The sequence below is a fragment of the Saccostrea cucullata genome, unplaced genomic scaffold (assembly GCF_032062105.1).
Source record: "Saccostrea cucullata isolate Sc308-1 unplaced genomic scaffold, CSIRO_AGI_Scuc_v1 ctg1375, whole genome shotgun sequence".
In the NCBI taxonomy this organism is placed as follows: domain Eukaryota; kingdom Metazoa; phylum Mollusca; class Bivalvia; order Ostreida; family Ostreidae; genus Saccostrea; species Saccostrea cuccullata.
In genome coordinates this window covers 102,166-116,573 of record NW_026926358.1, presented here as the reverse complement: position 1 = coordinate 116,573, position 14,408 = coordinate 102,166, and the positions used below count along the sequence as shown (strand labels likewise).

Sequence of the window (14,408 nt, the reverse complement as noted above, 5' to 3'; positions counted from 1 at the left end):
ACCTTTTGATCTTGAAAAATTTGTTGGTTTTGTAACAACCCGCACCTCAGATCTCCAGATTTCCGCATTATTCCGCATTTTTTCCTCATTTTAATATGGAAAAAATGTGGAAAAAAATACGGAGAAAATTAACAATACGGAAAAGCAGAAAATATACGGAAATAATCCGGAAAATAAACGGAAATAATACGGAGAATTGGACTTAGTCTATTTTTCATCTGGAAAAATATTGAACTCTTAACTTAGAATATTTTTCATCCGGAAAATATACGGAGCTCTGGACTTAGAATTTTTTCATCAAGAACAAGATGGCAACATTAAGTTCTAAAAAGCAATTTTTAGCAAATGGGTCTCAGTCAAGGTCACACAATCATTGTTCTTGGTGTTATTTGAAAGCACTTTATTAGTGTAGTATGCATACCAAATATTAAGTCTCTATCATCTATGGTTCAAAAATTCGAAAAAAGCTATATTTAGCACATAGGTCACAGTCAAGGTCACAAGGTCATTGATCTTGGTGTCAGTTGAAGGTGCCTAATTAGTGGAGTATGCATACCAAATATGAAGTCTCTATCTCTCACGGTTTTAAAGTTATGGCGAAAGTTCGAAAAAGCTATTTTTAGCATATAGGTCACAGTCAAGGTCACAGACCTTGGTGTCAGTTGAAAGTGCCTAATTAGTGGAGTATGCATACCAAATATGAAGTCTCTATCTCTCACGGTTCAGAAGTTATGGCGAAAGTTCGAAAAAGCTATTTTTAGCATAAAGGTCACAATCAAGGTCATAAGGTCATTGACCTTGGTGTCAGTTGAAAGTGTTTTTGTAGTGGAGTATCCATACCAAATATGAAGTCTCTAAGTCTCATGGTTCAAAAGTTATGGCGAAGGTTAAAGTTGACAACAGACAAACAAACAGACAGACATACAGCTAAACAGACAGACAGGACAAAAACAATATGCGCCCCAAAAAAATTTGGGTGCATAAAAACTGTCTTGGAGTTAACAGCAGTTCTCTGTTTCTCCTGAATTTTATGTACAATTTGATCGGGATCGGAAGAATGTTTCAAAAAGTCGGGCTCAGTGATCAATTAATTTAAACAACAGACCGCCAAAATTTAACCTTGGCCTCCATGTTGCAACGTCTGCTCTGTCTAAAGGAAGAAGTTTGTTGACCAGACAGCCTGAGATCGTATTGCTGTATCAACCAAAAGATGCAGATACACGTATTTCATATGCGGTAGGTCAGTCATATTTTTTTTAACATGTGTGTCACTGTGATGATGAAAATAAATACTCTAGGCCTAGGACTGAGCTACCAGACTACGTACGTTTCAGCCAATATGCCCATGATTCAAATCTTTCAATCAGCTCATAGAATTTTATTATGGTTAACCACAATTAAAGGTGTTAATTTTGGTGAGCCATGGGCTGTAATCTCTAGCAATGATTTACCATACATTTTTTTTTGGTAGCGTCTGTGCATGAGGAGGAGATTTCTGAAAAAGAATAAGTGCTTATTCAACTTACTGCGATTTTAACGGGCTTAAAGCTTGGTCCATGGATGGTTATGTTTGAGGTATATATATTCTTTTATTTCTTTTTTTATTGCTTGTTTAATTAAAAACAGTCAACTATGATTGTCATTATTATAAATAATATTTTAAACAAATTGATATTAAATTGAAGAACCCAAACTTGTGTTTATGAAAAGATTTTAAAAGGAATAAAAGCAATGAATTTAAATATTATTAATATTGCACCATTATAATTTAAGAACTTTTTTTTAATTGATAGGATTTGACAATTCGACCACAAGTGCTGCTGCAAGAAATTAAACATGCAGAGACTTACAAATTACAAAGAAGTCTGAAGAAAATTTTTATTGGACAGATGGGTGTAAAGCACAGACCTGAGATATAAATTGAATTGTGAGAAATATGAATCAGGGATGCAGGTAGAAAATGGCAAATGTGATCCAGATTGATAAAAAATGTCTAAAGTTTTTTCTTGTTTTGTAAATATTCAATGCTATGTCAATTGTTATTTTTTCCCCAATACCTAATAGTGTTGAACATTTCACTCCCACTTTTGCTTAAATAGAATGAATAAATTTCCATTTATTTAATATGAATATTAAAAAATGCCACATTTTTTCCATGATGAACTTGTGGCTTAAATAAGAGTTCTAGTTTTTTTTCCCATACATGCTCCTATTTGTTTGTCAAAGATATAAGATCCAATACATTGCTCATGAACATAATGTGTAATTTTGTTCATTCATTTATATGTTTTTTTCTCATAATGATATAATAAATTGTATATAATTTTGCACATTGTTGATGGTTTTGTAAATATTTATGTATGTATGCATCATGTAGCGGTTTTATTAGCCATTTTATAACCATGTGATTAACTCCGTATTTTCTCCAGATTTCCGTATTTCCGCATTTTATCAACCAAGTAAATACCTCCATATTTTGTATATATGGAAATGCGGAAATCTGGAGGGAATACGGAAAAAGAGTCCAAATACTCCCATCCACATTTTCTCCATATTTTGAATACGGAGAAAATCTGGAAATTTGAATACGGAGAAAATCTGGAATGAATGCGGAAAATTAGTCCAAATACTCCCGTCCGCATTTTTTCCTTATTTTGAATAAGGAAAAAATGTGGAGATCTGAGGTGCGGGTACATTTGATAAAGAAAAATTTTGCAACATGTTTTTAAATGCATTGTTACCATCAGCTAACATATCAAAATTAAAATCACCCAATAGAAATATTGGTAATTCAGCATTCAAAGCACTTTCTATAGATAGAGCAAGTTGGTTTACAAAGTCTGCTTTTGCACTAGGTGGTCTATATATTACACCAACTAAGAATTTATGATTACCATTTTCAATCTCAATCCATATAATTTCAATATTTGAAGTAAAGATATCTTCTCGTTTCTTGAAACTGAGGTTACTTTTAACATAGATCATAACACCACCCCCATACCTGTTACGATCAAGTCTAACGGGTGATTGAAATCCTTCAAGTTCAATATCATTGTCAGTTATAGATTGGTCTAAATGACTTTCAGTAATAGCAACAATATCATAATCATATAGTTCATTATATATAATGTCAATTTTAGGGAGAATGCTACACACATTATTATGTATAATTTTTATATTGGAGTTCAATGTAGGACCTGGATTGATTTCAATGCCTCCTATAATGAGTAAATAATAGATTACCAAGTAATAATATAAGGACATACCTTGAATAATTCTATCCCTTACACATCGTTTTGCACATGGTTGTGGGAAATAATATATGTCACTCTTAGTCATTTGTATCAAAAATCAGGTTGGTATGATCAGAAAATGCCACAACCATTGTAAAATTGACAACTTTCACTTTGTAATACAAGTAAACACTGAAAGTGCAGTCTACTGAGCCCTGGGAAGTGGTAAGAACCGAATTGAAAAAACTAAGTTGAAGATGAAATGAACATAATAAGAAAAAGGTATACAACATAAATACATGTATATACAGTAAAAATGAAAACCATATCGATGTAATATATGGCAGATTAAATAACTAATCAGTGTGCTATATACATGGCCTGGTCATGTATCTCGTTGATTAGTCTGCCCCTGGTAAAGCGCACTGGTAATCGTGTCACAAGCGCTCGAGAAACCCTGAGTGTTTTTGCACGTGGAGAAGTGACAGATTTGCACCAAGTATGCGGCAAGGAAATAGAACGTTTACGGCCGTCGAATTAAATTCAGATCGGCAAGAGTCCATACGTAAGACGTCTAGTCCCTATAGGCAGCATTAGCAGGAGTTGAGGTAAGTGGTGCAAACTCTTGATGTAGTTCAGGAGATAGGGGATCGTTTGGTGACTCAAGGAAAGTATGCAGCTTGCGGAAGCCCTCCTCGGTCTCTATGGTGAATTTTTTCTTCCCTATTGTCTTAACAATTATTTTTCCATCATACGTCCATGCATTTTCCAACTGATCACTGCTCTTTACAAGTTTCCTAGCCTCGAATAGGAGATGGGCTCGCTTTTTTGTAAGTGCTTCATTGATGAAGATCTTGTATCTGTTGGATGGATTCTGGTTGAAGCTTTTCAGATTTCTTTTGTTGCCAAACACTCGTGCTCTGTCACGGTAACTAGAAAACTGAACAATAATATCCCTTGGAACGCCATCATCCCTGGGTGGGCCAACTCTGTGTGATCTGCTGATTTGGTGAATTTCCAATGGGTTGTCTGAGGGAAGGATAAACTGATTAGAGACTTTTAAGATAATATTGTCTGTATGTTCACCTTGTTCCTCAGGTATTCCTGAAAATTTTAGACATGTGCGTCTAGAATACTGTTCCATGCTGTCCACCCTGTTCTTCAGTTCCCTCATTTCATTGTGAATGTCTGTAATTTCTGACATAAAATGTTCACTGATACATGAATTGATTGTCGGCTTTCCAAGAATGATGTTGATTACTTTCTTGGTGCTCTCCTCATCCTTGGTAAGGTGATCAAGAAGGGAATTTAGTTGGGATAGATCCTGGTTAGTGTCATCAATTGATGTGATGTTTCCCGAGGATGTGCCTGACTCACTCCCTTCCCTGAATCTCTTATTGCTAGGCTGTTTAGTTTGTCCAATGGAGGATACAGCAGATTGACCACCCTTTCTAGCACCTGAGCCCTAGCCCATGCTTTTGCTTCAGGAAAAGTTTTTGTTCTTAGGCTTTCCAGTGTTGAGAGACATTTTGATAATCCCAAATATTGTATTTTGAAAAGTTTTGAAGATTCAATAGAAGCAGATTCCTGTTTTAATTTTTAGGTCACCTGAGTAAACTCAGGTGACCTATTGCTATCCGTTTTCGTCTGTCGTCGTTCGTCGTCCGTCGTTCGTCGTGCGTCGTGCGTCGTGCGTTAACATTTAAACATTTTCAGCTTCTTCTCTGAAACCGCTGAACCAATTTCAACCAATTTTTACATAAAGCATCTATGGGTAAAGGGGAACAAAAATTGTGAATTTCGTGGTCCCTGCCCCCCTGGGGCCTGGGGGGTGGGGCAAAAACCACTAAAATTAGTGCAATCTCTAAAAATCTTCTTCTTTACTCCTGGACATCAAGCAGTCAAACTGTTGGTATGATTGTAATCAGCATTGAGTCCTCTACCAAAATTGTGAAATTCATGGCCCCTGGGTCAGGGGTTCTGGTGTTAGGGTGGGGCCATATTGATCATATAGTGAAAATGCATTATTTCTTTGAAAATCTTCTTCTCTGTTCCTGAGTATTAAATAAACTAATTTAGTACATAATTATGATGAGCAAGAGTGTCTCTACATAAATTGTGAATTTTTTGGCCCCAGGGTCAGGGGTTATGATGTTAGGGCTGGGCTGTATTGATTATATAGTGAAAATGCATTATTTCTTTGAAAATCTTCTTCTCTGTTCCTTAGTATCAAATAAACTAATTAAGTACATAGTTATGATGAGCAAGAGTGCCTCTACCAAAATTGTGAATTTTTTGGCCCCAGGGTCAGGGGTTATGGTGTTAGGGCCGGGGCTGTATTGATTATATAGTGAAAATGCATTAAATCTTTGAAAATCTTCTTCTCTGCTTCTGAGTATTAAATAAACTAATTAAGGACATAGTTATGATGAGCAAGAGTGTCTCTACATAAATTATGAATTTTATTGCCCCAGGGGTTATGGTGTTAGGGCAGGGCTCTATTGATTATATAGTGAAAATGCATTACATCTATGAAAATCTTTTTCTCTACTTCTGGGTAATAAGCAGATGAACTATTTACATATCTATGATAGGCTCTTCTTCCAGAATTGTGAATTTCAAGGCCCCTGGGTCTGGGATACCAAAATTTGGGGGGGGGGGGGGCTCTACTTATATACTGAAAATGAATTGTTTGATATATGCTCCTTGGTATAAATCAAACATTTTTGATAAGCGAGTGTGCCTTTTCAAAAATTGTGCAATGTGTAGACCTAGGGTCAGGGATTCATGTGTGGTAGGAGCACTGCTGATTATCGCTGAATATTACTGATTAGTTGACATACATTTTTGTTCCCCTACCCTGCTTATGGGTATTAAGTAAACAAACCAAACAATTGCTAAGTGTATAGTTATGATTAGCATTGGTGCCTCTTTCAAAATCGTGAATGCAATAGCATCTAGCTTAAAACATGAACCAAATTCAATCATTTGAAAGTTTTTGCATGATGCTCAGGTGACCTATAAGGCCCGTGGGCCTCTTGTTAATTATGGAGGGGTTGTCTAGATTGTTTTCAATATGATTCTATGGTAAGGCCAAGCTGAGTAGATATCAATATGGAGATTCATTATGGAGGTTCATAGACTAGCTTGGAAAACACAAAGAAAACTTTTTAACTCACATTGTATGTCACTTAATACTTGTGAAATAGCATCCAGAAATCACTTATCCAGTTACAGGATCACAAATCCCCTCCTCTTTATCATCCAATTAACCAAGAACCATAATAATTGCACTGGAGTTGGAAAGTGCCTACTCCATGTTTGACCTTGATCTTGACAAAAAAAAAAAAAAAAAAAAAAAAAATTTTATGTAATCTTATTAAAGTAACATGAAGGTGCAAGGGCTGGAGGTTTGTATATTTGATCTATATTAAATGTTTCTCACTGCATCTTATAAAACATATCACTATAACTAATCACTTATACTTACTTATTTACTGACTTACTGACTTTCTTACCTATTAACTTATGACTCGTCTTCCCTATATTCTTATACGGGTTTTTTTTTTTACTATTCCCTAGTGTTATTCTTTTAAAGATGTATAAGATTCATAGTATTTTTGACATTTATAATGTGGCTTGATCTTTTTTTTTTATTTTTGTTGTGTAGATTAATGTAAGTTACAATGAATACTAGTATTGAATCAAAATACGTTATTTTCATAATCACTTTCACTTGGATGTGTTCTTATTTATCATTTTTAAAACTGTGTACGTTCCTAAATAAAAGAAATTAAATTGGACTCTAACATACGAGCATTGCTATTTGCAATATCTAATCACAATTTCCATTTCACTTTAAGACAAGAACTCTCATATTTAAAAAACCATGAGGTCTAGATTAAATATTTCCACTTTAATGTTTTCGTAATATTGGGGAAAAAACAAAGATTGATATTCCAGTTTTTGTAATAGAATATTTAGTATGTTTATATGATCGATCAAAATGATTATTACGATAAATCTAATATTAAAAATATATCAAGTATATGCCAATTATTGATATTGTATAAAAAATATACAGGGAAATAACGAAAAGTATAGGAGGTAAAAACTCCATCAAACAAATCAAAATAGGAGCAGAGCAATCACGGACTCCGTCACATCAGCCTAAAATATTTGTAAATAATGGTCACTCTAGTGGTTTTTGTACAAGTTTAAGTATACATGTACTTGTATTCCGTTATTTCCCGATTATAACAATGAGCACACAGTGGATGTGACCGGTCAGCATGGGATGCTCACTCCTCCATGGGACCTGATCCAAGCTCTGATTTTTTGGAGTATTTAGATTTCCGTGTTTGCTCCTCTCCTACCTGTATTTTGTATTGTTTATGGACCACCTCTGATGTTTTAGAGTTTTTGGAGTTTCGTGTTTGCTCCTCTCCTACCTGTATTTTGTATTGTTTTATGGACCACCTCTGATGTTTTGGAGTTCCGTGTTTCCTCCTCTCCTACCTGTATTTTGTAGAATTGTTTTATGGACCACCTCTAATGTTTTGGAGTTTTTTGGAGGTCCATGTTTGCTCCGCTCCTACCTGTATTTTGTATTGTTTTAAGGACCATTTCTGATGTTTAGAGTTTTTGGAGTTCCGTGTTTGCTCCTCTCGTACCTATATTTTGTATTGTTTTATGGACCACCTCTGATGTTTAGAGTTTTTGGAGTTCCGTGTTTGCTCCTCTCGTACCTGTATTTTGTATTGTTTTATGGACCACCTCTGATGTTTAGAGTTTTTGGAGTTCCGTGTTTGCTCCTACCTGTATTTTGTATTGTTTTATGGACCACCTCTGATGTTTAGAGTTTTTGGAGTTCCGTGTTTGCTCCTCTCGTACCTATATTTTGTATTGTTTTATGGACCACCTCTGATGTTTTAGAGTTTTTGGAGTTCCGTGTTTCCTCCTCTCCTACCTGTATTTTGTAGAATTGTTTTATGGACCACCTCTAATGTTTTGGAGTTTTTTGGAGGTCCATGTTTGCTCCGCTCCTACCTGTATTTTGTATTGTTTTAAGGACCATTTCTGATGTTTTAGAGTTTTTGGAGTTCCGTGTTTGCTCCTCTCGTACCTATATTTTGTATTGTTTTATGGACCACCTCTGATGTTTTAGAGTTTTTGGAGTTTCGTGTTTGCTCCTCTCCTACCTGTATTTTGTATTGTTTAATTGACTTTGGAGTTGGATTATTCTTTGTTATTTCTACATATTTCATTGAAAGAAAAAAATACTATCCGATATAATACACGATTTTTATTTTTTTTTAAATGTAACAAAAACTAAAAAGAAAAACCAAAATGATGTGATCAATATATACGATATATAATTCCATTAACAATATACACTAGTTTAACACCGGATTTTTTTTATTTGCATAACATTATAACATATAACGTACATTAATTTGTAAGCAATAAAAATACATAATAAGCATTATGATACTGATTTTTCTCTTTCCTCAAGAATACATATCTTATTTTTTGCTCTATCAGCAATTCACTCTTGGAATTTCTTCATTTAGAACTAAACATTATCTATAAAAAAAAATGTTTACATATTTTCAATGAACACAGTCATGCAGTTTATCGCTCACACACTGAAAAGCTAACAAATAAAGCAATGTTGTAAAACATATCTGTGCCAATCATTCATTTAAGCCTATCAGAAAGGGAAAGTCTAGTGAAACCTGTCTAATCCATAAGGCACATTGACACAAATGCAGGAATAAACAGTGTGTCGGATTGAACGAAGGTTAATTAAAAGATGGAAAATAGTTATTTGTAAATGGAAATGCATGTCAAGATTTAAAAGCAATGCGGAATTTTCAGAAGCAGCAAACAAAGCTCTTACTGTTTAAGGATTCATGATTTAAGTCAGTACACATCAAGAACATATAAAATATAACTTATTATTAAATACAAGGCAGCTTTTAGGATTGTCATGGATATGAACTTATACAAGAATATATGGTGGGTCTTGGGCGAGCTTACGCACAAATAAAGAGAGATCACACACAAATATGATGTTAACATTAATTTAGAAGGAGTAAAGCAGAAATTGATTTTTAAGATATGCAGAGAAAATACATTTCATGGTAAGAGGTAAATTCAAAGCTTGCTACAGATATGCTGGATTTGATATTAGTATTTCTTTAAGTAGCCACTGTGATCTTGGACGCACACAAGTCAGCATGTGAAATGAAAACAAATGGTGGTCATTGTAATGCCGGTCACGTGATGACATGCCTTATGTCACATGACAATGTACTCCATGTCACGTGATAACTGCTGTATGTTACAGGGTAACAAACAGTGTGTCACATGATAGTACAACACTTTCTCTTTCCGTCCTTCTCGTTTTCAGTCTCTGTGACGTCATACGACTGTAGCTCACTGGTGAGTGTGAAACCACCTGTATCGTCCTTTATGCCTTTTTGGGAAACCAGGGAGTAGATTTCTGAAAATTATAATTAAACAATTATTAATCATTAATAGTTACTTTTTGGTGATTCAGGAATTAATTTTTAAAACCGATGTAGAAACCCTGTAATGAACTACTTTACTTAAAAATTGAAATATAAGGAAATCGCTCTTTTTTTATTTTTCATTCAAAATTTTCGAAAACAAAAAGAATTTATATATATTTAAAAAAATATTTTTTATTGAAAATCGTAAGGGTGAACAACGAAAGATAACTCCGGAAAATTAACTTAATAAAATCAAGTACTTTTATGAAATAATATTTTTAAAACGTTGAAAATAAGGCCTCATTTATTGTCAAAAAACATATTTGTTGTTCACTTTTGGGGTATCAGAAATATTTTTTTAAAGAGAAAAATGCTTTTTTCTGAAGAAATACGTGAATGTATAGGCCCAAGCACTTCATTTGATTTTGTAAATAATTTAGGTGGTGTTTTTTAAAAAAATTGTCGTTTAAGGGAACATATATGGTATGGGGATAAATAAATACTACAAATGACATGCAATTATTCATAAACATTGTATATAGAATAAAAACTGTATTACAATTATGGCAACATCATTGAATCATGAATGCTACAATTATTGAAGAAGGTAAATAAATGTTATTCACCTGATAAAATTGTCTGGAATGCGGTCTCCACGTGTGTAGTGTCTAAAGCCGATGTCTCGATAAAAGACATTCTATTTTTCTCTGAAGTGACACAAGTGAGTTGTATTCAAAAACAATACGAAAACATAGAAGATAAAATAACTATACGGTTTAAAAATAAAATCCAATTTAAACTTTCTGTTTCACTAAACAAAAAGAAATCTGAAATGGAAAATAAACAACTCTGTGATAATTTATCACTGAAATATATATATCTATCAAGAGTATAGACACCGCAAATGCCTAAAAAGGACTTTTCATGGATTACGAGTATTTCAATACAAAGTAATGCTTTTCTTATTTTGCTATAATAAATGGTAAACATTTGGTCTTTAAATTACCTGCATACTGCTGACCTTCATGTGACGACACAGCACGCAAATGACGTAAATCCGTTTTATTTCCTACCAACATTAAAATGACGTCATCATCGGTAAAGTCACGCACTTCCTTCAGCCATTTATCTAAATTATCAAATGTCACCCGTTTTGCAATATCGTAAACCATCACGACGCCGACAGCTTTTCTGTAGTATCTGCAATTAAAATAAATATATTTCTATATATGCATTTGCTTAAAAAGGGGTTTGAAAATTATTTTAAATGTCTGTTTTGTTGAAGTTTGTTTATGATGTATCTTACGATGTATTGATATTACATTCTATGCGAAATTTTTCTTGTATTTTAATTTTTACACAATTCATTTGTTTTCTGTGTAATAAGGCACTTTAATTGGTCTCTGTATTCATTATTGTGTTAAGCATAAGTTTTCTGTGTAATTACACATTAGTTTTCTGTGAAATTACACATTAGTTTTCTGTGTAATTACACATTAGTTTTCTGTGTAATTACACATTAGTTTCCTATGTACTTCAGCATTATATTTCTGAGTACATGTACACTTACGCATTAGTTTTTATGTGTACTTTCGCATTAGTTGTTTTTGTTGTTTTTTTTTTTTTTTTTTTTTTTTTTTTTGTATTTTCCGTGTACTACTACTTACGCATTACTGTAGATTTCTTTGTATTTTCTGTGTACTTACACATTAGATTTCTGTGTACCTGTGTACTTACGCAATAGATTTCTGTGTACTTACGCGTTAGTAATGGCTCTGTATCTGTCCTGCCCCGCGGTGTCCCAGATCTGTGCTTTCAGCGTTTGACCATTAATGTGTACACTCCTAAAACATCAGATCAAGAGCATTAATGTGAAACTCCTAAAACATCAGATCAAGAGCATATTTAATTCGATGATTTTACACATAATATGATTATAGTTAATTTTATTCATAATGATTTTAGTTCAATTTTAAAATCTGAATCTATAAAAATATCACGTAATTAATAACTTTTTACAGCAAATATATAATTAAAAAAGTTTTATTCGGGAGAAAAATTCATTCATTCAAAAATTTAAATCCCCCCCTCCACTCACTGAAGAGTTCCTACCTGGTGGCGAATTCTACTCCAATCGTAGTCTTGCTCTCTAGACTGAACTCATTTCTGGTGTATCTTGACAAAAGATTACTCTTACCAACACCGCTGTCGCCAATCAGAACAACTGTAACAAAAAAGGAATCGTCACCCAATCAGCACAACTGTTACAATATATAAAAGGAATCGTCACCAAATCAGCACAACTGTTACAAATATAAATGAAATCATCACCCAATCAGCAAAATTGTAACAAATATAAACCAAATCGTCATCCAATCAGTAAAACTGTAACAAATATAAAAGGAATCATCATCCAATCAGCACAACTGTAAGAAATATTAATTATTAAAGGAATCATCACCCTATTAGAAAAAACTGTCTACCAATATAAAAAATCGTCAACCATTGTCAGGAGATCAGATCATTATATTTTTAGAACAGGATCTTGTGTGCTCATTATTCTACTTTGAATAATAAGTGTTTTTAAAAATCAGTAAGAAGAAAATTACTGTTGACATGACTTTGAAATATGTTAAGGTTTTCAAATCAAGATCTAATTTATATTTTTACGAAATAAAAATGGTATTAAGTAAATCATTGTCCTCAAAAGTTGCCAAATATTCTGTTGCGCTTAACTAACTTTTGCATACGCTCGTACATTCGAGTAGACAGGGATTCTTGAAAATTAACCATAGGGTTCGAATCGGAGGCTGGGGGCTTAGCCTCCTATACATTTTTAAGTGCTGATTGACATAAAAATAGGCGTGTGAAATAAATTTGGTTTAACCCCTCGTACTTTTTAGCCCCCACCTCCCCACTTACAATTTGGTTTCGCCTATGAAAATTAAAACGAACATGATATAAAAGTTTAAAAAAAATTATAATATTTGCTCAATATTCTCTTTCGCATTCAACCAAAAGAAAAAAAGAAATAACTTAACAAAATTTACATAGTTTTTGAAATATATCCAATGCTAAAATGCATTGTACAAACCTTTCGCCAAGAAGTCGTATTCATCTTCTGAATATGTCGGGGGATTTGGTTGGTTTTTGCAGTGCTCACACGTCCTGTGGGTACATTTAGATGCTTTCTGCATTTTATGCACAATTAATCCTTTAATCGATAGAAATATTAAGATTGCTAGCTCTGGATCACCAAGAAAATAATCAACAAAAACAACAACAAAAATGAAGATAGAACTCTATATCCCAAACACGTGTATATTCCTTCCCCGTTATATCTGCCTTTAAACTAAATCATAAAACATCAACATTTATATATAAGCCGATTTAGGGAGAAATTTTAAAAACTTTTTTATGAGTCAACATTTGAATAACGTAAATGGACAAAATAAATAATCATACTGCTAAGGTGTCTTTTTATAGCCATGATATTAAACAATCATGTAGAAACTGCCAGTCTGGCCATTGTGTGTAATGTTTACAAACAAACCTGAGTCACGCACCTGTCATATCTATAAATAGACTAGGTCTTATAAATCGATTGGATGTCTCCTCAATCGCAACTTCTCGGACCTTTTCGGCGAGCGGTAATCAAAACAAGGTTTTTCCGACCTTTTACGGAAAGGCCGGAGATGGTTTGTTTTAGATCGAGTTGAATAAATAACTTGGTAAACACTAGTTTTATCCTCTGGCTGTGAGCGATGTCGCTCTTTTATCCAACCCGAGACACTTAGAGGACCAAATCGCTCACCTGAGTAACTTTGGTCATGCTACATTCTTTACCATCGTCGCAAACCACGGCCAAAATGTACGATCCTCTTCTATTCTGGATTCCGGACCGTGGCTTGAGACGATGATTCTATACCAGATTTCCCCTTTGTAATACCTATTGTAATCCCACCCCACAGGCACTTGTCTACCACCAAGGGCCATAATTTGGATGTCACAGGATCATTATTTACGTTGTACTATGATTGTTAATATGCGCATGCGTTATTTCTTTCATTTATTCATTCATGGTTTGTAAGTTCATGACCTCTGATGTCATACGGTGAGTATGGGATGCGTATGGGTGTGTTTGACTGGTTTTTCCAGTCACTGCGCATGTCTGGCGCGAATTTTATTAACCCTTGCATGAAATAATATTTTTATCACTTCTTATGAAAACCCTCGCAAAGACAGACGTTACTACTGACTTACATCATATGTAACCTATCCATATAAATAGGAGTGTTAAATTCTGTCTACATGGTAAGTTATTTTAATTAAACTATTTTATAATCAGTAAATTAAATTCTGAATTAAATAATGATATAAATTTCAGTTAAATATTTAATGTGTGAATGTACGGTACGTAAGGTATTCATATTTATTGTAGATCACCATTGATGATATATACCATACCATACTGCCATAATTCCACTTGAAGTGATGAATCAGAATTAAAGTATAATTGAACAATTTATCTGAGCTGTTTGTGTCTTGGAAAAATACGAATTCACGTATTGTGACTTATTAAGAAAGTTACACCCTATGACATGGATAATGCAAAATCTACACTTTCCCAGGATGCTTCCCCACAGTTTCAGATTTT

The 14,408-nt window shown here is 33.7% G+C and overlaps 1 protein-coding gene and 1 long non-coding RNA gene across 2 annotated transcripts; one reads left to right on the top strand and one right to left on the bottom strand.

The window, feature by feature from the left end:
• Positions 1 to 509: 509 nt before the first annotated feature.
• Positions 510 to 2,327, top strand: LOC134271464 (uncharacterized). Its single transcript, XR_009993027.1, has 3 exons — positions 510 to 1,236; positions 1,472 to 1,575; positions 1,794 to 2,327. It is a non-coding gene; the product is annotated as an uncharacterized LOC134271464 (long non-coding RNA).
• A 6,306-nt stretch (positions 2,328 to 8,633) lies between these two features.
• Positions 8,634 to 12,976, bottom strand: LOC134271450 (uncharacterized). Its single transcript, XM_062753646.1, has 6 exons — positions 12,846 to 12,976; positions 11,864 to 11,975; positions 11,512 to 11,595; positions 10,758 to 10,951; positions 10,378 to 10,458; positions 8,634 to 9,741 (listed from the first exon to the last, which is right to left on the bottom strand). The coding sequence occupies exons 1-6, from the start codon at positions 12,946 to 12,948 to the stop codon at positions 9,602 to 9,604; spliced, it is 714 nt and encodes a 237-aa protein (XP_062609630.1). The 5' UTR covers positions 12,949 to 12,976; the 3' UTR covers positions 8,634 to 9,601.
• Positions 12,977 to 14,408: the final 1,432 nt, after the last annotated feature.